General features: G+C 38.4%; 2 protein-coding genes across 11 annotated transcripts in view; both read right to left on the minus strand.

Moving 5' to 3' along the window:
* Positions 1-21490, minus strand: part of LOC142875589 (AN1-type zinc finger protein 4-like) — a 98846-nt gene extending 77356 nt beyond the window's left edge. Inside the window, exons 1-2 of one of the 2 annotated variants that reach the window (XM_076010298.1) lie at positions 21366-21490; positions 8507-8807 (exon numbers count right to left, since the gene is read on the minus strand). In XM_076010298.1, the coding sequence (XP_075866413.1) occupies positions 8507-8768 (262 nt within the window). In that variant the 5' untranslated portion in view covers positions 8769-8807; positions 21366-21490. Of the gene's footprint in view, positions 1-8506; positions 8808-21365 lie in introns of those variants that run through there. The other variant, XM_076010299.1, reaches the window with a different exon arrangement.
* Positions 21491-23706: 2216 nt separating this feature from the next.
* Positions 23707-24182, minus strand: part of LOC142875588 (WASH complex subunit 2A-like) — a 61555-nt gene continuing 61079 nt past the window's right edge. For all 9 annotated transcript variants that reach the window (XM_076010292.1, XM_076010291.1, XM_076010293.1 and 6 more), the window contains one exon: positions 23707-24047. In XM_076010292.1, the coding sequence (XP_075866407.1) occupies positions 23908-24047 (140 nt within the window). In that variant the 3' untranslated portion in view covers positions 23707-23907. The remainder of the gene's footprint in view (positions 24048-24182) is intronic.

Below are 24182 nucleotides of genomic sequence, written 5' to 3' on the forward strand. Positions count from 1 at the left end.
ACGGCACTCACTCTAGCCTGGGCAACAAAGTGAGACTCTGTCTCAAAAAAAAAAAAAAAAAAAGAAATTCCTGAGGGACGCAATCTTGGAGGGACCTCATACTTTGATGAATTTTATCTATAAGGAATCCCACCAGGTTCTCACTCTGAAAAGCCAAGAAATATCCCTATATAACTTGGGCAGCAAACAAGGTAAAAAAAGCCCAGAGCACTCTCCATCACAAAGGCCTACTCACTTTATTAGAGACCAGATCCCTCTGGCGTTCCTATCTCACCTAAGTGTTTAGGGGTTGAGAGAAGGGAGAAGCTAAGGCACACTTTGAAGGTCACAGCCCAAGAATATAGGCCCACTAAAAGACTGAGATTTAATCATAAGATTATAGAATGTTTCCCTCCCCAACACCTTACCAACACACTAGCAAGGCTCCAGTATGATAACAGTGGATTACAACTGAACGAGCTATAAGATGCGCAAGCTCTTTATAAGATGAGTTCTTAGGGAAACCCAAAGACAACAGGAGAGACAAAACAAGGGAAAGTAAAGGAAGCCTCCGGCACTTACAGCAAACATTAAACATAACCCAATTCCTAGCCAGTTTAACATAAAACTCCACACTAAAGTCCTATTTACCTCAGTTCCTATTACCTGGTATACTATATCTGGCTTTCAACAAAAAATTACAACACATACTAAAAGATAAGAAAAAACACAGTCTGGAAAAAAATAAGCATCAGAACTAGACTATGATATGACAGAGATTTTGGAATTATCAGACAGGGAAATTAAAATAAATAAGATTAATATGCTAAGAAATCTAATCAAAAAGTACGTAGTGTGGAAGAACAGATGGGTAATGTAAGCAGAGATTAAAATTTTAGGAAAGAATAAAAAGTATATACTAAAAATAAAAAACACTATATAAAAGAAATGAAGAATGCCTTTGATGGGTCATCAGCAGACTGGATATGGTGAGGAAAGAATGAGTGAATTTGAAGAAATGTCAGTAGAAACTTCCCAAAGTGAAATAAACGTTAAGGGGAAAAAGAATGAAAAAACTGTGGGACAATTTTACAAGATGTGACAATCTCTAAAAGGTATAGCCGGAATACCAGAAGAAAGAGAAAATAAAACAGAAGAAATACCTCAAGTAATAATGGCCCAGAATTTTTCAAAATTAATGAAACATAACTAAACCACAGACCCAGGAAGCTCACAGAACACCAAATAGGATAAATACCAAAAACTACACCTAGACATATCATATCAAACTATAGTAAAGCAAAGACAAAGAAAAAAATATTTAAAAGCCAGAGGAGGGAAAAACAATTTGCCTGTAGAGAAGCAAAGATAATTACTACAGTGGACTTCTCAACAGAAATCATGCAAGCAAGAAGAGTGTCAAGGGAAATATTTAAAGTATTAAAAGAAAAAACCCACCAACTTTGAATTCTGTACTCTGCAAAATTACCCTTCAAAAGTGAAGGAAAAATAAAGACTTTCTCAAACAAAAACTGAGAGAGCTTGTTGCCAGTACACTCCCATTATAAGGAATGTGTTAAAAGACATTTTTCATAGAAAAGGAAAATGATACAGGTCAGAAACTCAGATTTACATAAAGAAAGGAAGAGCAATAGAAAAGGAATTGGTGAAGGTAAAACAAACAGTTTCATTTTTCTTACTCTTACTTGATCTAACAGATAACAGTTTGTTCAAAATAATAATAGCAACATTGTATCTATGATAATATAAGCTTAGTGTAAGTGAAATGAATGACAACAATGATACAAGGGACAATAATTATTTTATTACTATGAAGTACCTGCACTACCATGAGGCAGTAGTATACTATTTTTTGCAAGTGGACTTGAATTAGCTGTAAATGTATATTGCAAACACTAGGGCAACCACTAAAAAATGGGGAAAAAAGAAGTATAAGCTAAGAAAAGTGAGAAGATAAAATCATATAAAATAATTAAAAGCACAAAAGGAAGAGTGGGGCCGGGCACTGTGGCTCACGCCTGTAATCCTAGCTCTTGGGAGGCCGAGGCGGGCGGATTGCTCAAGGTCAGGAGTTCAAAACCAGCCTGAGCAAGAGTGAGACCCCGTCTCTACTATAAATAGAAAGAAATTAATTGGCCAACTGATATATATATAAAAAATTAGCCGGGCATGGTGGCGCATGCCTGTAGTCCCAGCTACCCGGGAGGCTGAGGCAGAAGGATCACTCGAGCCCAGGAGTTTGAGGTTGCTGTGAGCTAGGCTGACGCCACGGCACTCACTCTAGCCTGGGCAACAAAGCGAGACTCTGTCTCAAAAAAAAAAAAAAAAAAAAGGAAGAGTGGAAGACAAAAATAGGAACCAAGAACAATGGCAACAAATAGAAAAAAGTGACAAATTTGGTAGATATTGATCTAGCAATATTAATAATCATTTTAAATGGCAATGGTCTAAATATATCTATTAAAAGACAGACATTGTCAGAGTGGATCAAAAACAAGATGTAACTATATGCTGTCTACAAGATACCCACTTTAAATACAAAGAAAAAACAAACTGGGAGGCATCAGTCTTCCTGACTTCAAGCTGTACTTGAAAGCAATAATAGTTAAATCAGCCTGGTACTGGCACAAGAACAGAAGCATGGATATCTGGAATAGATCTGAGAATCTAATCTTTGATAAAGCTGACAAAAATATACAATGGGGAAAAGAATCTCTCTTCTACACATGGTGCTGGGAAAACTGGTTAGCTACATGCAGAAGAGCGAATCAGGATCCCTACCTCTTACCTCTCACAAAAATTCACTAAAGATGGATAACAGACTTAAACTTAAGGCATGAAATCTTAAGAATCCTAGAAAAAAATGTTGGGAAAACCCTATGAGACATTGATCTAGGTAAAGAATTTTTGAGGAAGACCCCCAAGGCAATCACTGCAGCATCAAAAATAAACAAATGGGATCTGATCAAATTAAAAAGCTTCTGCACTGCCAAGGAAACCATCAGTAGAGCAAATAGACAACCCACAGAGTAGGAAAAAATATTTGCTCTCTACACCTCTGATAAAGGTCTACTAACGAGAATCTATCTAGAACTTAAAAGAATTAACAAGAAAAAAAATCAAACAATCCCATCAAGAAATGGGCAACAAAAATGAACAGAAACTTCTCCAAAGAAGACAGAATAATAACCTGCAAACATATAAAAAAATGCTCAACATCTCTAATCATCAGAGAAATGCAAATCAAAACCACAATGAGATACCACCTAACCCCAGTAAGAATGGCCTATATCAAGAAATCCCAAAACAACAAATGCTGGCAAGGATGCAGAGAGACAGGAACACTCTTACACTGCTGGTGGGACTGCAAATTAGGGCAACCTTTGTGGAAAAGAATTTGGAGATACCTCAAACAGCTAGAAATAGAAATGCCATTCGACCCAGCAATAGCATTGTTGGGCATCTACCCAAAAGAGCATAAGACATTCTATTATAAAGTCATCTGCACCCGAATGTTTATGGCAGCACAATTCACTATTGCGTGGTCATGGAAACAACCCAAGTACCCGTCAATTCATGAGTGGATAATTAAAATGTGATATATGCTCACAATGGAATATTACTCAATTCTAAGAAATGACAGTGAGCTAGCACCGTTTATGCTATCCTGGATTAAGCTTCAGCCCGTTATCCAAAGTGAGGCGACACAAGACATGAAAAATGGGCCCCACATCTACTCGCCATCAAATTGGTACTGACTGATTAAAACTATGGTGGTAATGATCACCAGGGATTCGGGGGAGGGGGGATGTCCAATCTTAGGGATGTGGTGAGCATTTTGGAGGGGAAGGGCATAACTCTAACCCTTCTTAGGGAGAGGCAAAGATATACAATGTAACCAAAATGTCAAAAAACAAACAAACAAACAAAAAAGAAAAAAAATCTTTTCATCGGGTGGTGGGCAGGTGGGAGGGGGAGGAGGAGAAGGGTGTGTACTTACATAATGAGTGCGGTGCGTACCACTGGGGGATTGGACATGCTTGAATCTCTGGCACATCGAGGGGAGGGAGGGGGGCAGGGACAATATTTGTAACCCTAACAATATTTGTACTCCCATAATATGATGAAATAAAAGGAAGAAAAAATAAAGAAAGAACAGTATAAATAAATAAATAGATAGATAGATAGATAGATAGATAGATAGATAGATAGATAGATAGATAGATAGATAGAAAGAAAGAAAGAAACATATAGACCGAAAGGATGGAGAAAGATATACCAGGGTAACACTAAACAAAAGAAAACAGGCGTAGCTTTATTAATTACAGATAGAGCACACCTCAGAGCAAAGAAACTTATCAGGGATAAACAGAGGCATTACATAATTACAAAGGCAGCAATTCTCCAAGACATAATAATCCTTAATGTGTGTCTAACAAAAGGGCATTAAACTATGTGAAGCAAAACTGATAAGGCTGCAAGGAGAAACAGATGAATCCATTATTATAGTTGGAGACTTCAAGATCTTTGCATCAGAAATGGACAGATTTTAGCAGGCAGAAAATCAGTCGGGACACGGTTGAACTCAACAATACCATCAATCAACTGGATATATGGGTTAAGCAGCCCAAAGCTAAAAATCCAAAACCTGAAATGCTCTAAAATATGAAACTTATTGAGTGCCAACATGATGCTCAAAGGAAATGCTCATTGGAGCACTTCAGATTTCAGATTCTCAGATTCGGGATGCTGACCCAAGGTAAGTATAACACAAATATTCTAAAATCCAAAAACAAAATCTAAATCTGGAATAGTTTTGGTCCCAAGAATTTTGGATAAGGGATACTACAGACTAATTCATCCAGCAACAGCAGAATACACATTCTTTTCAAGCTCAAACTGAACATTCACCAAAATCAGATCATACTCTGGGCCATAAAAAACACCTCAACAAATTTAAAAGAATAGAAATCATACAAAGAATGTTTTCAGATCACAATAGAATGAAACTAGAAATCAGCAACAAAAAATAGCTGGAAAATACCAAAATATCTGGGTCAAAGAAAAGGTCTTGAGAAATTGAAAAATGTATTACCTAAATGAAAATGAAAACATAAATTATCAAAATTTGTAGAATGCAGAAAAAGCAATGTTTAGAGAGAAATTTATAGCATTAAATACACATATTAGAAAAGAAGATATAATATCAATAATTTATTAATAAGTTATCACCTAAGAAAACAGAGAAAGAAGGGGTATGGGGGTACTTGCTTTAAGCCTAAAGCAAGCAGAAAAAAAGAAATTAAAAGGCTGAAAATAAATTAAGAGTAAGAAAAGATACAGACTATGCACAAAGTAGTAAAAGGCCAAAAGCAGATATTGATAAAATTTTAAAATAGCGTACAACAGTGATGAAAGCTATCTTTGAAAAGATCAATAAAATAGAAAAACCTCTGGTAAGACTAACTGAGAAAGAGAGAAGGCACAAATCAAGAAGGAAAAAGCACCATAACTACAGACAAAGCAGAAATTTTAAAATAAAAGAAACTACCTTGAAAACTTCATAGTGACAAATGAGAAAATACAGGCAAAGAGACAATTTCCTATAAAAAATATATGCTTACTATTGACTCAAAATGTTAAAAATATGTTCCTCGCCTTTCCACATAACCAGAATCTATCAGGGTCAGATAATTTTACAGGCAAAGTTCTACAAAATAATTGACAATGTGAGCCACCAAGATAATTATGAATAACACATTAAACAAATACCATCAGCTATCAAGACTTATAAAATAATGTAATGCTGACATACAGAAAGATAGATAAACAGATCAGGTGATCAAAAGAGAGTTGTGCATAAATAAAAATGAGATATATGACAGGTATAAAATGAGTAAGAAAACAATAAACTAATTCAGTAAGTGGTAGACAACCAATTATCTTGAAAGACAACCAATTTCTCTGGAAATCCAGAGAGCTAAGTCTCTTCCTAAGTGTATTGTACTTATATTCTTGGGTACATGTTCCACCACCTCCACTTTCTCATTTTCTCCTGATAAAGAACACAGGCAGTCTGCCAAGCATTTTACCTTTATTAGCTCATTTAATCCTGAGAACAACCCTTTGAGATGGGTACTATTATTATTATTCCCATTTTAGGCTGGGACAACTAAAATAAAGAGAGGTTAAGTACTTTGCTCAGCTAGTAATCTGAAACCAAGCAGTGTGACTTTAGCACTCATGTCCCTCCAAAGCCCAAAGTCCCCTTGTAGGCACTGTCCCTCTCTTCCTGATGCCACAGCCTCATTATTCCTAATCCAGCACACTCCTTCAACCCTTTCTCTACAATCCCTTCCATCCTCCCTTCTATCTCCCACTAGGCTCTCGTTGTGAACTCACCAAAAACTGCCGCAAAGGAAAAGCAATCTGGCAGAACAACCATTTTCCCTGTAGGATTAACCCAAGCAGCATCGCCTTTGCCCTCCCTATTCCATATCCCTCTAACTTGGAAAGTCTTAGCCACCATTTTGGCCCCAGATGTCATCCAGAATGGAAGTATAAAGATCATGCAGAAAAGGATTGAAACTTACTTTTCATGAGGCTGCCCTCTTGAAGCTTCATGAAGAACAGATTGACTGTCACAGCCCATGGGCTATAAGAAACTAAGATAAAATATGGGGAACAGGAGGGAAAGAAGTGAGGGTTCTGAGAATGGGGAATGGCAACAGCAGGAGGGAATTAAGATCTATTGACCACTTGCAGTAGGTACTATGAACTGAATTGTGTCTTCCCCCAAAATTCATATGGTATGATGGTGTTTGGAGATGAATGAAGCCTTTAGGAGGTAATCAGGTTTAGACAGGGTCATGACAGTGGGGTCCTCATATTGGGATTACCATCCTTATAAGAAGAGACACGAGAGGACTGGTTCATGGTCTCTCTCTGCCATGTGAAGACACAGTAAGAATGCAGTGATAAGCCTGCAAGCCAGGAAGAGGGCCCTCGCCAGAACCAAACCATGCTGGTACCCTGATATTGGACAGCTAGCCTCCAGACCATGAGAAAATAAATTTCTGTTGTTTAAGCCACCCAGTCTATGGTATTTTATTAGTCCAGCAGACTAAGACAGTAGACATTTTACATATTACCTTATTTAATTTCCCAATAAAACTGCAAAACTGAGTTTGTATAAATGTTTAAAATAGGATTCAACTGTCTAATAACCACAAAGCCACTGCTTTTACCCCAACAATATCTCCTCCAGAGGACAGGGAAAACTTGGCTCTGGTTCTGACTCTGACAGTAACTACATATCTCCCTTGGAAGAGTCCTTAATCTTCTCTAAACCCAAGTTTACTCTTCTGACATTAAATCATTGAAACAGGATGCTCTCTAAAGTGCTTTTCCTGCATACAGATTATTTAAAATGCATGAAAGAGGGAAAAAATGCAGACAAGAGAGTTTTATCTTACTGCTCAAAAATATATCATCACACCAGCATATAGACAAAAACACAGAATAAAGTCAAAATAAACTATTCTGACTCCAGATCTCACCAAATGATTTGAGGGACAAAATCATTACTGGATGTGATGTGGTCACTGGACTCAGCCAGCCATTAACTTCAATAGAACCTGCCCAGGCCTAGGGAAACAGCAAATATTCATAAACTCAGACACCAGGATCCTTGGCCTCACAAAATTCTGACCCTCCTCATCCTTCTATAATTCTGAACTTAAACTGGCTGGAGATCAATCCTAGTTATCATCTTTATATTACAAGCAGGTTCCAGCTGGCTCCATAAGCAAAGATCCATTTAGTGTTATCTGGAACAATTTAATTTTCTAGTCAAAAGTGGATATTAACAACTATAAATGGTAAATATCATTTATTTCAGAAATATGCAAAGGACAAAGAGAAAGAATAATTTTAAGATACACAAACCATAAAAGAGACATTACATGTTATTCAGTATCCCTGCTATACTAAAGGAACTTTGAATATACGTAAATGTAAACCAAAAACTCTTCTCAGAAATCTCCACATTAAAAAAAAAGGATTTGCAAAGCAATGTAAAAAGGTAATCAAGCTCACTAAAAGGGAACACATACTAAAATCTCAAGTCCCAATTTAAAAAAGGAGGAATACAATTACTATTTCCCATTACAAGTAACTGTAAGATAATTAAGGCAGAATTTGAACGTTATAACCTGCTCAAAACTATTATAAAATATTATTTCACAACATTAGCATGATGCCAGGAATTTGCTTCAAAAGTACCTAGTAGAAGGGTAACAAGGCAGGGAGAACACAGAAATGGGAACAAGACAGTAGATAGCTGATAAACAGTTGAAGTTGAGTGAAGGGTACATGGGGATTCATTATCCTATTCTTTCTAGTGCCATATATGTTTGAATTTTCTCCATTAAAAAACCTTAAAAATTATTATACATTCTTGGTCAAATTTAATCCTCATATCCTAAAAATAAAGAGAAACTAGTACCTTCCAATCTTTGAATTTTTGCTTTCACAGAAATAACAGCTTCAAAGGGAGAAACTCTCAGCTCAAAACATGTTCCAGTTAATGTTTCAATGAAGAGCTCCATGGTATCACAGAAAGGAAGTTTGTAGTAAAATGGTCCCACATTATCTTCATTGAAGAATGGAGGCTCTTTTCTGTTATCCATTACTTTGACTTTTCTAATTCCTCTAGAATATATTGTAGGCAACTGTATTCCAGTTCTAGCCAAATCAGCTTTGAACATTGGTAATATATATCGTTGTTCATCTTTTGAGTTTTGTACCTAAAAAACAAGAATCATTTGTTTTTAACAAGCCTATTTGAAAGTCTCATTCTTCCATAAAGATTTTCTGAGTAACTCTGGTCCATTTCAATCTTCCAGATAGACCCAGAATTCAAATTAGTGCTTTTAATTATGTCTAATCCTGAATTATTCACATTCATCCCTGAAATTACTCTCCCATCTATAATGTATGATTAAAAATAGGTATATACTTTTATATTTTTAGTGTCTCTTACTAGAGCTCAGCATAATTATAAATAGTATATACTCAACAGATTTAACAGATTTTTGTTACTATTTAAACCAATAAATTCATCACTATATTTTAGCAAAACTTTAAGAAATTTATGTATATCTTTTTACAAAACATGTAAATTGTCTTCTAAACCATATAAAGCATAACTTTACAGCCATCGTACATCTGAATAATAGTGGATAAAAGGAATAGTGACCATCTTAATAGGTCCCTTAAAAATAGTACTCACTAAATAATCAATGAGCATTTGGGTTTCCAGAGGATATCTACTTTTCTAATATTAAAATGAGGTTAACATTGGTAATAGATATTAGACAATCTCTATTGACAAACATATGATAACTAATGAGTGTAGGAGGCAAACACAACAACTAGAAGTAGTAAAATAAATTAACAAGTGTAGAAGTAGAAGCACAGGAATAATCAAATTGATAAACTGATATAAATTAGTGAAAATTTTGTACAGGGGGCACCTTAAATTTAAACTGGGACAGAAGATACTTATCTTCCTAGAGAGGTAGGTAAACCTTTTTCTAAATAGCTTTACTGAGATATAATTTACATGCCATAAAAATCACTCATTTAAAGTCTGAAATTCATTGGTTTTTAGCATATTTACAGAGTTGTACAACCATCACCACAACCACTTTAGAACATTTTCATCACCCCAAAAAGGAACCTCTTACCCTGTAGCCATCACTTCCAAATTCTCCCATTCTCCCTCTCAGCTTAAGCAACCATTAATCTACTTTCTGTCTCTATAATTTGCCTATTCTGTACATTTCACATATATAGACTCATACAATATATGGTCTTTTTTGACTGCCTTCTATCTTTTGTTTTTTATTTCAGAGTATTATGAGGGTACAAACATTTTGGTTACATTTTATGTCTTTGCCTCACCCAAGTGAGGGTTAGAGGCATGCCCTTCCCCTCTACAATGCTCACTGCATCCTTTAGTTGTGAGTTTACTCCCCCCAACCACCTAATCCCTGGAGAATACTACTACCATGTGAGCATCATAGGGTTAGTAAGTCAGTACCAATTTGATGGTGAGTACAAGTGGAGCTTATTCTTCCGATCTTGTGATACCTCACTTCGGATAATGGGCTCAAGCTCAATCTAGGAAAATATAAGAGGTGCTAGATCACTGTCATTTCTTAGAATTGAGTAATATTCCATTGTATTCATATACCAAATTTTAATAATCCACTCATGAATTGAAAGGCACTTGGGTTGTTTCCACATCTTTGCAATAGTGAATTGTGCTGCCATAAACATAGGGATGCAGATATCTTTATTACAGAATGTCTTTTGCTCTTTAGGGTAGATGCCTAATAGTGCTATTGATGGATCAAATGGTATTTCTATTTTTAGCTCTTTGAGGTAACTCCAAATTCTTTTCCAGAGGTTGTACTAATTTGCAGTCCCACCAGCAGTGTAAAAGTGTTCCTGTCTCTCCACATCCTTGCCAGCATTTGTTGTTCTGGGATTTTTTATTTTATTTTGGCATATTATGGGGGTACAGATTTTAAGGTTTCAATAAATGCCCTTTCCCCCTCCCCCCACAAGTCTGAGTTTCCAGCATGACCATCCCCCAGATGGTACACATCTCACTCATTATGTAAGTATATACCCGCCCCCCTCCCCCCTGCCCAATACCCTATTACTGTAGTACCTATGTGTCCACTTAGGTACTGCTCAGTTAATACCAGTTTGCTGGTGAGTATATGTGGTGCTTGTTTTTCCATTCTTGGGATACTTCACTTAGTAGTATAGGTTCCACCTCTAACCAGGAAAATATAAGATGTGCTATATCACCGTTGTTTCTTAGAGCTGAATAGTACTCCATGGTATACATATACCACATTTTATTAATCCATTCTTGGATTGATGGCCACTTGGGCTGTTTCCACAGCCTTGCAATTATGAATTGTGCTGCTATAAACATTCAGGTGCAGGTGTCTTTTTTGTAGAGTGTCATTGGATATTTTGGGTAGATGCCCAGCAATGGGATTGCTGGATCAAATGGTAGACTCATTTTCATCGCTTTAAGGTATCTCCATATTGCTTTCCACAGAGGTCGAACTAGTGTGCAGTGCCACCAGCAGTGTAGGAGTGTTCCTCTCTCTCTGCATCCACGCCAGCATTTGTTATTTGGAGATTTTTTGATAAAGGCCATTCTCACTGAAGTTAAGTGATATCTCATTGTGGTTTTGATTTGCATTTCCCTGATGATTAAAGATGTTGAGCATTTTTTCGAATGTTTGTTGGCCATTCTTCTGTCTTCTTTAGAAAAGTTTCTGTTCAAGTCCTTTGCCCACTTTTTAATAGGGTTATTTGATTTTTTCTTGCTGATTTTCATGAGTTCCTAGTATATTCTAGTTATCAGCCCCTTATCGGATGCGCAGAATGCAAAAATTTTCTCCCATTCTGTAGGTTGTTTGTTTACTTTCATGACTGTTTCTTTGGCTGTGCAGAAGCTTTTTAGTTTGATCATGTCCCATTTATTTATTTTTGTTGCTGCTGTGATTGCCTTTGGAGACTTCTTCATAAACTCTTTGCCTAGGCCAATGTCTAGGAGAGTGTTTCCAACATTTTCCTCTAGAATTCTAATACTTTCATACCTTAGGTTTAAGTCTGTTATCCAGCGTGAGTTGATTTTTGTGAGAGGTGAGGGTCCTGCTTTAGCCTTCTACAAGTGGCTACCCAGTTTTCCCAGCACCATTTATTGAAGAGGGATTCTTTTCCCCAGCGTGTTTTTGTCTGCTTTGTCAAAGATTAGATGGCTATATGAGGATGGTTTTATATCAGGATTCTCAGATCTGTTCCACTGGTAAATATTCCTATTTTTGTGCCAATACCAGATTGTTTTACTTACTTAGCTTTGGGATTTTTTGATAGAGGCCAATTTCACTGGGGTTAGGTGATATCTCATTGTGGTTTTGATTTGCATTTCTCTGATGATTAAAGATGTTGAGCACTTTTTTGTATCTTTGCTGGCCATTATTCTGTCTTCTTTTGAAAAGTTTCTGTTCATTTCCTTTGCCCATTTATTGATGGGGTTGATTTTTTCTTGTTGATTTTTTTAAGTTCTAGATAGAGTCTTGTTATCAGCCTGTTATCCGATGTGTAGAAAGCAAATATTTTCTCCCATTCTGTAGACTGTCTATTCACTCTACTGATGGTTTCCTTGGCTGTGCAGAAGCTTTTTCATTTGATCAGGTCCCATTTATTTATTTTTGTTGCTGTGGTGATTGCTTTTGGGGTCTTCTCCAAAAATTCTTTGCCGAGGCTGACGTCCGAAAGGGTCTTCCTAACATCTTCTTCTAGAATTCTTAAGGTTTCATGCCTTAAGTTTAAGTCTGTTATCCATCTTGAATTGATTTTTTTAAGAGGTGAGAGGTGAGGATCCAGTTTCATTCTTCTGCATGTGGTTATCCAGTTTTCCCAGCACTATTTATTGAAAAGAGATTCTTTTCCCCAATGTATATTTGTCTGCTTTGTCAAATGTTAGATTACCATATGAGGATGGTTTCATCTCTGGATTCTCAGTCCTGTTCCAAAGGTCTATGTCTCTGTTCTTGTGCCAGTACCATGTGTTTTACTTATTATAGCCTTATAGTACAGCTTGAAGTCTGGTAGACTGATACCTTCCAGTTTGTCCTTTTTACTTAAGAGTGCTTTGCCTATATGAGGTCTTCTCTGGTTACACAGAAAGTATAAAATTATTTTTTCTAGATCTGCAAAGAATGATGATGGTACTTTGATAGAGATTGCATTAATTCTGTAGATCACTGGAGGTAGTATGGACATTTTAATGATATTGATCCTACCAACCCATGAGCAAGGTAGATTTTTCCATCTGTTTACATCTTTTACAATTTCCTTTCTTAGTGTTTCGTAGTTCTCCCTATACATGTCTCTCACATCTTTCATTAAATATATTCCTAGACATTTAATTTTCTTTGAGGCTATTGTAAAAGGTATTGTGTTTTTGATTTGAGTTTTGACTGCCTTCTATCATTTACCATGTTTTCAAATATATCCATGTTCTAGGATGTAGCAGTATTTCATCCCTTATATGACATTTAATTTTCTTTGAGGCTATTGTAAAAGGTATTGTGTTTTTGATTTGAGTTTTGACTGCCTTCTATCATTTACCATGTTTTCAAAATATATCCATGTTCTAGGATGTAGCAGTATTTCATCCCTTATATGGCTATATCTGATGTTGTTTATCTGGTCCTTAGTTGACGAACATTTGAGTTGTTTTCAATTTGGGGCTATTATGAGCAATGTTATGATGAACATTCAACTAACTACTAGTTTTTTCGTGTTTTTCCTTCTCTTTGATATATATCTTCAGATTTGCTGGGTTATATGGCACAGCTCTATGTTTAACAATTTGTGGAACTACCAAACTATTTTCCAAAGTGTTCTGAACCATTTTACAGTTGTTCTACCAACAATTAATGAGGGTGCCAATTTCTCTAAATCTTTGCCAATACTTTTTTTTGTCTTTTTGATTAAAACCATCCTGGTGGGTATAAAGTAGTATCTCATTATGGTTGTGATTTGCATTTCTCAAATGACTAATGATGATGAGTATCTTTTTATGTGACTATGGGCCATTGTCTATCTTCTTTGGAGAAATGTCTATTAAGAACTTTTGTCAATTTTTTAATTGGATTTGAGTTGTAAGAGTTTAAATACATATTCTAGAATACAAACCCCTTATCAAATAATATGATTAGCAAATATTATCTCCCATTTTGTGGGCTCTCTTTTAACTTTATTGATGTTATCTTTCGAAACGTTAAGTTTTCAATTTTGATAAAGTCTAATTTGGCTATTTTTTCTTTTTTTTTGTCATATATAAAAAGTCTGGCCTAACCCAAGGTAATAAAGATTTACTCGGCCGGGTGTGGTGGCTCACGCCTGTAAACCTAGCACTCTGGGAGGTCAAGGTAGAAGAATTGCTTGAGTTCAGGAGTTCAAGACCAGCCTGAACAAGAGTGAGAGACCCCATACCAAAAATAGAAAACTTAGCCAGGCGTCGTGGCACGTGCCTATAGTCCCAGCTACTCAGGAGGCTGAGGCAGGAGAATCTCTTCAGTCCAGGAGTTTGAGGTTGCAGTGAGCTATGATGACACCACTGAACTCTAGCTGGGGCAACAGAGGAAGACTCTGTCTCGAAAAAAAGAAAAGAAAAAGATTTACCCATATATTTTTCTACAACTTGTATAGTTTTAGTTCTTATATTTAGGTCTATTGTCCATTTTGAATTTATTTTTGTGTATGGTATGAGGCAGAGGTCCAGCTTGATTCTTTTGCATGTGGATGAACAGTTCTTCTAGTTATCATTTGTTGGAAAGACCATTCTTTCCCTGCTGAATTGTCTTAGAACTCTTGTTGAAAATCAACTGACTGTAAATGTGAGGGTTTATTTCTGGACTCTTAATTCTATTCCACTGACCTGCATGTCTATCCTTATGCCAGTACCACACTTTTTTTTTTTTTTTTTGAGACAGAGTCTCGCTTTGTTGCCCAGGCTAGAGTGAGTGCCATGGCGTCAGCCTAGCTCACAGCAACCTCAAACTCCTGGGCTCAAGCAATCCTCCTGCCTCTGCTTCCCGAGTAGCTGGAACTACAGGCATGCACCACCATGCCCAGCTGATTTTTTCTATATATATTAGTTGGCCAATTAATTTGTTTCTATTTATAGTAGAGACGGGGTCTCGCTCTTGCTCAGGGTGGTTTTGAACTCCTGACCTTGAGCAATCTGCCAGCCTCGGCCTCCCAGAGTGCTAGGATTACAGGCGTGAGCCACCGCGCCCGGCCCACACTGTCTTAATTACTGTAGCTTTGTAGTAAGCTTTGAAATCAGGAAGTGTGAGTCCTCCCATCTGTCCATCTCTTTCCAGATTGTTCACTATTCTGAGTCCCTTGAATCTCCATATGAATTTTAGCATCAGCTTGCCCATATAGCAAAAATGCCAGGTAGAATTTTGATAGGGATTGTGTTGAGTCTACAGACCAATTTACAGAGCATTGCGACCTTCCAGTCCATAAATATGTCATCTTTAAGTTTATATCTCTTTCATTTCTTTCAATGTTTTACAGTTTTTATTTTTAGTTTATTTATTTATTTATTTATTTTTTGAGGCACAGTCTCACTTTGTTGCCCAGGCTAGCTAGAGTGAGTGCCATGGCGTCAGCCTAGCTCACAGCAACCTCAAACTCCTGGGCTCAAGCAATCCTGCTGCTTCAGCCTCCTGAGTAGCTGGGACTACAGGCATGTGCCGCCATGCCCGGCTAATTTTTTTCTATATATATTAGTTGGCCAATTAATTTCTATTTATAGTAGAGATGGGGTCTCTCTCTTGCTCAGGCTGGTTTCGAACTCCTGACCTCAAGCAATCCACCTGCCTCGGCCTCCCAGAGTGCTAGGATTACAGGTGTGAGCCACCACGCCCGGCCTGTTTTAAAGTTTTTAAAGTATACATTTTGTACTCTTTTGTTAAATTTATTCCTAAGTATTTTATTCTTTTTGATGCTACTGTAAATGGAATTATAGTCTTAAATTTTTTCAGATTGTTCATTGCTAGTGCATAGGAATAAACTTTATTTTAATAGTGTGTTGGTCTTATACACTGCAACTGTGCTGAAATGTGTATTTAGCTCTAATAGTTTTTTAGTGGATTCCTTAGGATTTTGTACATAAAACGTTACATACAAGATCATGTCATCTATAAATAGTTTTACTTCTTCTTTTCCAATACATATGCCTTTATTTCCTTCTCTTGCCTAATTGCCCTACTTAAAACCAGCACAAGGTTGAATAAAAGTGGTGAGACTGGACATCCTTGTCTTATTTCTGATTATAAGAGGAAAGCATCAAGTCTTTAGGAATTAGGTATGATGTTAGCTATGGGGTTGTTTTCACAGGAACTTCCTTTCTATTTCTACATTATTTAGGTGTTAGATTTTTTTTTTAATCATAAAGGAGTGTGAATTTTGTCAAATGCTTTTTTTTCAGTGTCTACTGAAATGATCATGTGGTTTTTGCTTCCTCTCTTAATAATACAAGGTATTTTTGTATGCCAAATCAATCTTGAATTCCTGGGATAAATCACATTTATACATGGTGTATAATCATTTATATATGTTGCTGCATTTAGTTTGGTAGTATTTCTTGAGGATTTCAGTGTCTACATTCATAAGAGATAAGTGTTCCCTAGACTCACTGTTTTGGGACCAGACATTTTTTTCATGGAAGACAATTTTTCCATAAACGGGGGGGGGGGGGGGGGGGATAGTTTAGGGATAATTCAAGCACATTACATTTATTGTGTACTTTATTTCTATTATTGTTACATTGTAATATATAATGAAATAATTATACAACTCACCATAGGTTGGGGACTCCTGCCCTAGAGTAAATTTGGGTAAACTTTTGAATGTACTTCAGGACGGGTGAAGTCTCAAAGTGGGAGAAGGACATCAGCAAGTAAGCTTAGGTGAACAGAAAGTGAACACTATGGAAGTGTAACAATCAAAAGGAAATGTGGATCATATATAAAGTTCATACTTTTTTTTCTACCAAAGGATATGAGCTATCACTGAAGTCACTACAATTTTCATAGAAATGTGTTTACAGGAGCAGTTTTAAAGATTGTTGTCTGGTTAATAATTTCCACTCTATAAGCACGATATTCTATAGGCATCTGAAATCTGGATACTCCACACACGCCTGAAATTCAACATATCCAAAACTAATCATCCTTCTCACAAACCTACTTTTTATCCTATAGTCCTCTTGGTAGAGTGCCACCATTCATCCAGTCACTCAAGCTAGAAATCTAGGAATCATTTTGGATTTTCCTCTCATCCTCATGACATCTAGAAGTGACCAATCCTGACAATATAACTTATGTTTTTTTAATTTTTATGGGTACATAATAGTTGTATATCTTTATAAGGTACATGTTATGTTTTCACACAGGCATAAAATGTGAATTAATCAAATCAGGATAATTCGGGTCTTCATAACCTCAGGCATTTAACATTTCTTTGTTTTAGGAACATTCCATGCACTCTTTAAGTTATTTTAAAGTATACCATAATTTATTGTTGATTATAATCACTTTGTTGTGTTATCAAATATTGTTCATTCTATCTAAGTAACTTCTTAATAATTCTATAATTTGTTACCCTCTCCATATATACTAACTAGGACTTAGTTTAAGGGCTTCATTAACTCTCAAATAAGCAATTTTCATGGCCTAGTTATGATCCTGGATTCCCACCTTTCACTCTTCCAATCTGTCCTCCATGATGCTAATCATTATCTTTTTTTCAATTTTGAAAAGAAAGCTTATGAAAACTGGATCATGGTACCATATTATCACACTGTTAAGTAATTATTTTACTCTCAATTATTTGACTCTTTTTTTTTTTCTATTGTTTAAGCAAGGGAGAAGTCACACAAAGTTCTAAAATAATTTTAGAAAGCATTGCAGCAAAACCTCACCAATTAAGGAACTAAATGAGAGAAATTAATATGTTAGTCTAAAACATGAATTTTTCCCCCTTCTGAATAGACTTCATCTTTTGAGCAGTTTTAGGTTCACAGCAAAATTGATCAGAAAGTACAGAAAGTTCCCACATACCTCTGCTCCCCTCCCAGCCTCTTCCTACCACGTGCTGCACCAAAGTGGTAAATTCAGTACAAATGATGAACCCTTCAGTGACATATCATTCTCAGTTTCCATGGTTTACACTAGGGTTTACTCTCGGTGAGTTTGGACAAATGTATAATGACACGTATACACAATTATAGTGTAACACAAAATAGATACACTGTGCTAAAAATCCTCTGTGCTTTGCCTATTCATCCCTCTCTCCTCCCAACCCCTGGCAACCACTAGTCTTTTTACTGTCTCTATAAGTTTTGTCTTTTCCAGAATGTCATATTGTTGGAAACATACCCTATGCAGCCTTTTTAGATTGGCTTCTTTCACTTAGTAAAATGTATTTAAGTTTTCCCCATATCTGTTCATGGCTTGATAGCTCATTTCTTTTGGTGCTGAATAATATTCTATTGTCCGGATGTACCACAGTTTATTTCTCCATTCACCTACTAAAAGGCATATTCCAAGGGCTTCCAAGTTTTGGCAATTATGAACAAAGCTGCTATAAACACCGGCATACAGGTTTTTCTGTGGACATAGTTTTCAACTCATTTGGGCAAATACCAATGAGCACATGTGCTGGATCATATGGTAAGAATATTTTTAATTTTATAAGAAGCTGCCAAACATCTTCCAAAGTGGTTGTCCCATTCTGCATTCCCACAAGCAATAAATGAGAGTTTCTGTTGCTCTACATTCTCATCAGCATTTGGTGGTGGTAATGTTCTGGATTTTGGCCATTCTAACAGTCATATAGTGGTATTTCATTATTATTTAATTTGCATTTTCCTAATGACATATACTGTGGAGCACAATTATCTTTTGAAAATGTAGAACCAATCATGTTATTTCTTAGTTCAAGGCCCTATAATGGCTTCTTACTCTCTACAGAATAAAATTCACACTCCTTAGGCTCCTAAGATCATGCATCTCACCTTCCAGCCCCATTTAATTTATCTATACACCTTACCCTACATCCTACAACATCTCTGGTACTTTTATCCTCTAATCATCTGCATCTGCACCTTCAGAATACACTAGCCTTTTATATTGTTGCTCCTGCTCTGTTCTACTCATCACTATCCTCATTCATGGCTACCTGACAAGCAACTAATCATTTATCAATATTCAGCTCAAATATCAACTATTCCACAAAGCCTTTTATATTCATTCTCTTTTGCACCGCTAACTGTACAATCATATATTGCACCCATAACAATCAATTTCATTTTTTTACACAGCTTTCTTGCCCTACTAAACTGAAGAGAGCCTATCTGATTTACCTCTCAATCACCTAGCACAGTGTTTTGCACATATTGGTTCTCATTAAAGGTTTGTTCAATGACAGAATAAATAAATATTTACTCTCAGTTGATCCTTAGAACAAACCTGTGACATAGGTAAGGTATTTTCTCTGTTTCAGAGATGAATAAATATTTGGTTATGCTCCAAAAGTTTTTTTGGAGGGAGATATTTGTTCCCACAGGAATCAAGTTCTGACTCACTCCAAATGAAGTCCAAAGTTTATCCAACTCATAGCATACATGGACATACAGGTATTTCTGCTATAATGTGAGTTTTCATAATACTAATAGGAAATATAATTAATTAATTCGGGAACCTGAACTGCATTGTGCAGACTGCTAATGGTCCTAGAAGAGATGGTAGCACAGGAAGAAAAGCTGCTGCTTGCAGCACAGCTGTTTTGAGTGTTGTTACACTATTTATCAAAATAATGAGTAATAAATATAGTAATACAAGTGCCATACTAGTAATATTGCTAGTGATAGTGGTAAAAGGCTAATACTCTTAAAGAAAAGCTAAATAAAGAGCTATAGTGCTTAGGTTTTGTTACATATTCTTATTTCTTTAACAGTGCAATATCTGTAGGAAAAATGACTTTGTTTGGAGCTCCCTAACCCTAATCCCCTTTCCTCATTGAAACAACTGCTTTTATAATATAATTTTGGATAACATGAATTCATAAAAACATATTTATCATGCTATATTGAATAAAAGTGTACTATAGAATTGTCACTATCTGTTCCCCCAAAACCAACAGCACTCCCTACCTACACAGTATTAATAGCCGCTCCAGCAACAGGAGCCAGGTGTCAGGAATGCTGAAATGAACATTACAGAAATAAAGGCATAGGTGACCAGTGCCTGCCCAAGGAACTTAGCAGAGGACATAAGGAGCATTTCCTTCACCACAGTGCTCTTCCATAATGATATCCTAAAAATAATAAACAAGCTGGGGGAGGGGAGAAGGCAGCAGATAGATCTGGAGGAAATCCTTCATCTACAGTGAGAATGGATAAAGTGACTACAGGCTAGAAGACAAAAAAATCCAGTATATTACTGTGCTGGAACTTTCATCATAAGTCTGGGTCCATTCAATGGAATAATTTCCAATAACCAAAAAGAGCCAAAGCTGGTAACCAAAACTGAAAATGTTTGCCTCCAGAAAATAATTATACATCTCAGCAGTAGAAATCACTGTTGCAGAGGAAAGAGCAAGCCGTGAAATCTGGTTAAGCCAGACTGGAGGACTAGAAAATGGGAGCGGAGCAAATGGAAGCTCCGGCAGGGCAAACTAGTACCAGCAGATGGGCCCACACACAGCTTCAAGGAGGTGTGCGGTCACGCTTGAGCATGTTACGGGACCCTGTGATGCTGGAAAATGTGGAGGCAAGGAAGACTCAAAGATGGGATACAAAATGATACAAGAACAGGTAAAAAAGAGAAGGGTAAAGGAAAAGAAAGAAGGCAGAGGAAAAAAGTATTTCCAGAATTTTTACAAATAATTCAAAAAACATGCCTAGCTATCAAGAGTAATGGCATCAAAAAGCACTTCTAAATCAGTTGCCAAAGCATTTCTCACGTCTTATGAAAAAGTTCTAAAAGCACACTCACCAAAAAATGAAAGGGAATTTAAAGATACATAAGGCAAAAATAGCACTAAATAAGTATCAAACGATGTCAGTATCTTAGAATTTGCTTCATCCTCTGTTCTAAAGAAGCTTGGCCACAAGAGCAGTCACCTTTTAAACTTTCCCCCCAAGATAAGGGTACCCAGAATGTGATGCAGCCATTAAAAATGCTGACACAGATCTACATTTACTGAGACGTGAAAACAGCCCTGAAGTTTAAATGCAAGCTGCAGCTCACGCCCGCGCCCAATGCCTCCGCAGCCTAAGGCCCACCCTGAAGCCGGCCGCGAGCGGGCCTGGGGCCCCGCCCACGCAAGCCCTCGACGCGCACCTGCGCGGCCCCGCCCCCCGGGACCCACTGAGGCACCCCGACGCCCGAGCCCGGAGGACCGGGCGGGCTCCGCGTGAGAACGGGACTCGGGATCAGCACCCGTCAGGGGCGGCGGTACGCGGGGAAGTCGAGGCCGCGCCCGCGGAGAGCCGAGCGCCGGCGCGCGTGCTGGACGAGGCGGCCCGCCAAGCCCGGCCACAGACGGCGGCGGCGGGCGGGGGCGACGCGGCCGCCCTGCGCGCCTCTCCGGCCCGCGAAGGTCGGCGGCGGCAGCGAGACCGGCTCAGCGGCCCGCGGCCCCGCGCGCCCTGCCCATCCCGCCCGCTCTCCGCTCTCCCTCACCCGCAGTGTCGTCCGCTCGCTCGCCCGCCCGCAGGCCCACTTCGGGACGCCCCGCTCCACGAGCGACGCCGCGACAGGCACTGACCGGCAACGCTCCGCGGCCGCCGCGCGCCCGCCCCTTTGTGACGCCCCTTCCAATCGCTTGCCGGCGCTCACATCTCCCTCCAATCAGCGGGGGCGCAGGCGGGGTCTGGACGCCGGACGCCAGCGGTTGCTCGGAATCGGGACTCCTTGGCGTCCGGAGCTTGTTGTCGCTTACGAGAGGCCCGGATGTTGACTCTCTATTGCTAACAGCGACCACCTGACTCCGGCCCAAGCGGGCAGCTGAGGGCCAGCCGCACAGCCTGCTGGGAACGGCGGAGTTGGCGCCCAGTGGACTAGGGCTGGGGGGCGCCTTCGCTGACACCCACCGAAGGCCCTCTTGGGGTCCCAGGCAGACGCTGTCCAGTCGTTCCGAGCTGGCCTGCGCTGAACAAATTCCCTTTCCTGGGCTTCTCCATCCCCTAACATTTCTGGCCTCAATTGCCTCGTCTGAAAAATGGGGACATTACCATGCCTGGTTGAAGACAAGGACGAAAGTAGATAACAGTCCACCTACTGAGGACTGTAGTGGTAGAGTGGGCATTCTGGCTCAAATGCCAGCGTTCGGTAAGCCCAGCCACCCTTCGTTCCTGCTGCAGCTTCCAAGCTGCTGAGCTGGGGTGTAAACCGTGGGCTCCCACTTCTTCATTCCCCACATAGGTGGTTCCTAATAGATTTTCCAATTCTGTTAACCTGTTTAACTAGGTAGATTACTCAAGTGACAATGAATGTAATCTCCCCCACTGCAGGTTCACTCATGCTCATCACTCAATTTGTGACTCATAGGAACCTGTCTAAGATGAAACTGAACACCTGACGTCTGTCTCCCATCCTCTCTCCTGAGATTGATCCTACCAACTAACTTATCTCCACAGTTCAAAAAACTACTGTGCATACCCTGGGGTGTACGGTGAAACACTGAACTTTCATTCCTCTTTCGCCACTGGTTCCTTCTGAACACATTGACTGCCACAGTAGAAAAAAATGAAACGATCCTTTCTAATTTAATGAAAAATTTGTTATTTTGTACTGTTTTCTGTGCGTCAGTTATATGCAACTCAGGCGATGCTAAAATCAATTTTTACACTGCACGCCAATTGAGTTTTATGTGACTCATGACATACTTACTGAATTTGTTTTGGAGAACTGAGTCTTCTTATGCTTCACAAAGCCCCAGGCTCAAAACTAGCGTGAGTTAAACACCACTTGCATAGCAATTAATATGTTACATTCTATGCATGCTTAATGATAAATAGATTGGAGACCCTGACCTAGGGAACAGAAGGAAGATGCACGAAATGAATAGGGAAAAGGAGTAGGTAACTAGTAAGTACCCTCTTCTGCCACTGGGTGACTCACAGCAGAGTAGGGCAAACAGCTGACCTGTGGGAGCTGTACAAAATCTTTGATTCTGCATATAAGTAATTCCTGATCTGATCAAAGAATGCCCAAGGAAGACATTAGTGACTTTAGGATTGGTGAGGCGAACCTGGCTGGCCTACAAAATTGTGCCATGATTACAGACTGAATACTCAAAAGCAAGACAAAACTGCACAGAGAAACAAAGACTGGAACAGGGGTGAGCAATCCACGGGGCTAGCGACTACTGCACTGGGTACAGAACATTCCCATCAGTGCAGAGTTCTATGCAGCAGCACACTGTAGAGACTGATATTCCCATCCTCAGCACTTCTATTACCTGGGTTCATTCTGCTGCCTCTACAAGACAAGGATGAAAATGGATGCCTTAGAATAAGGGTCAGCAAACTGTTTCTGTAATGGGGCAAATAGAAAACATTGTAGGCTCCGTGGGCTATCCAGTCTCTGTCACAATTAACTCTGGCACTGGAGGTAGGATGAAAGAAGTCACAGACAACACATACATAAATGGGTGTGGCTGTGTTCCAATAAAACTTTACTTACAAAATCAGACAGTGGAGGGTCACAGTTTGCCAAACCTTGCCTTAGAGGACTTGTAGAAGCATCTTCAGAATTCAGTAGAATCAGTGGAAACCTCCTCTCGCATTGCTAAGACTTATGAAGGATAAACTCATTTTCTTTCTCTTTTACTTGCCCAAGCCCTAAGTTAGGGCTTCTATCCATGTAATAAACACTCCTGGTCATCTGTCTTACATTTGCTACCTTTGAGTTTCCCTGCCCACCATGAAAACCACAAAGAGATTTCTTCTCTAATAAGGCCTAAATCATACTGTGACCACACCCAGGTGAATTAAAACAAACTATAATTAAAAACAAAACAACCATTGTGAAATATTTATTTTTGTTTCAGATTAAGCATGATTAAAACCAGTGCAAAAAAATACTAAGTACATTGGGTAAAAGGTGAGCTAGCTGTTTTAGTATTTGCTTTTTGTAATCCAGTTAAGACCATGAGTATATAAGACATCATCACTAACTTAAGGATGTAGCTGAAGGATAAGACATGAACACCCTGTATGCTCTAATGGCCTCCAAAGGCATTCAGGGGATCATCAAATATGCTGGACACCTTGTGTTCAGATCTTGATTCAGGTGCTGCTTGTGCAGATCGACTTTTTGGTTTGGTTGTCTTAGCTTGGATACCAGAGGAGAAGATATCATCTTTAAAAAGAAAAAAAAAAAGTTGTTAAACAGGCAAGAAAATGGGTGCTTTTAAGACACATCCGAACAAAGCTCCAAAGACCCAATTCTGGAAACAGTATGGGTACCCAAAGACACTAATATAGAACTCAAGCT

Source organism: Microcebus murinus, chromosome 14, assembly GCF_040939455.1.
Source record: "Microcebus murinus isolate Inina chromosome 14, M.murinus_Inina_mat1.0, whole genome shotgun sequence".
In the NCBI taxonomy this organism is placed as follows: domain Eukaryota; kingdom Metazoa; phylum Chordata; class Mammalia; order Primates; family Cheirogaleidae; genus Microcebus; species Microcebus murinus.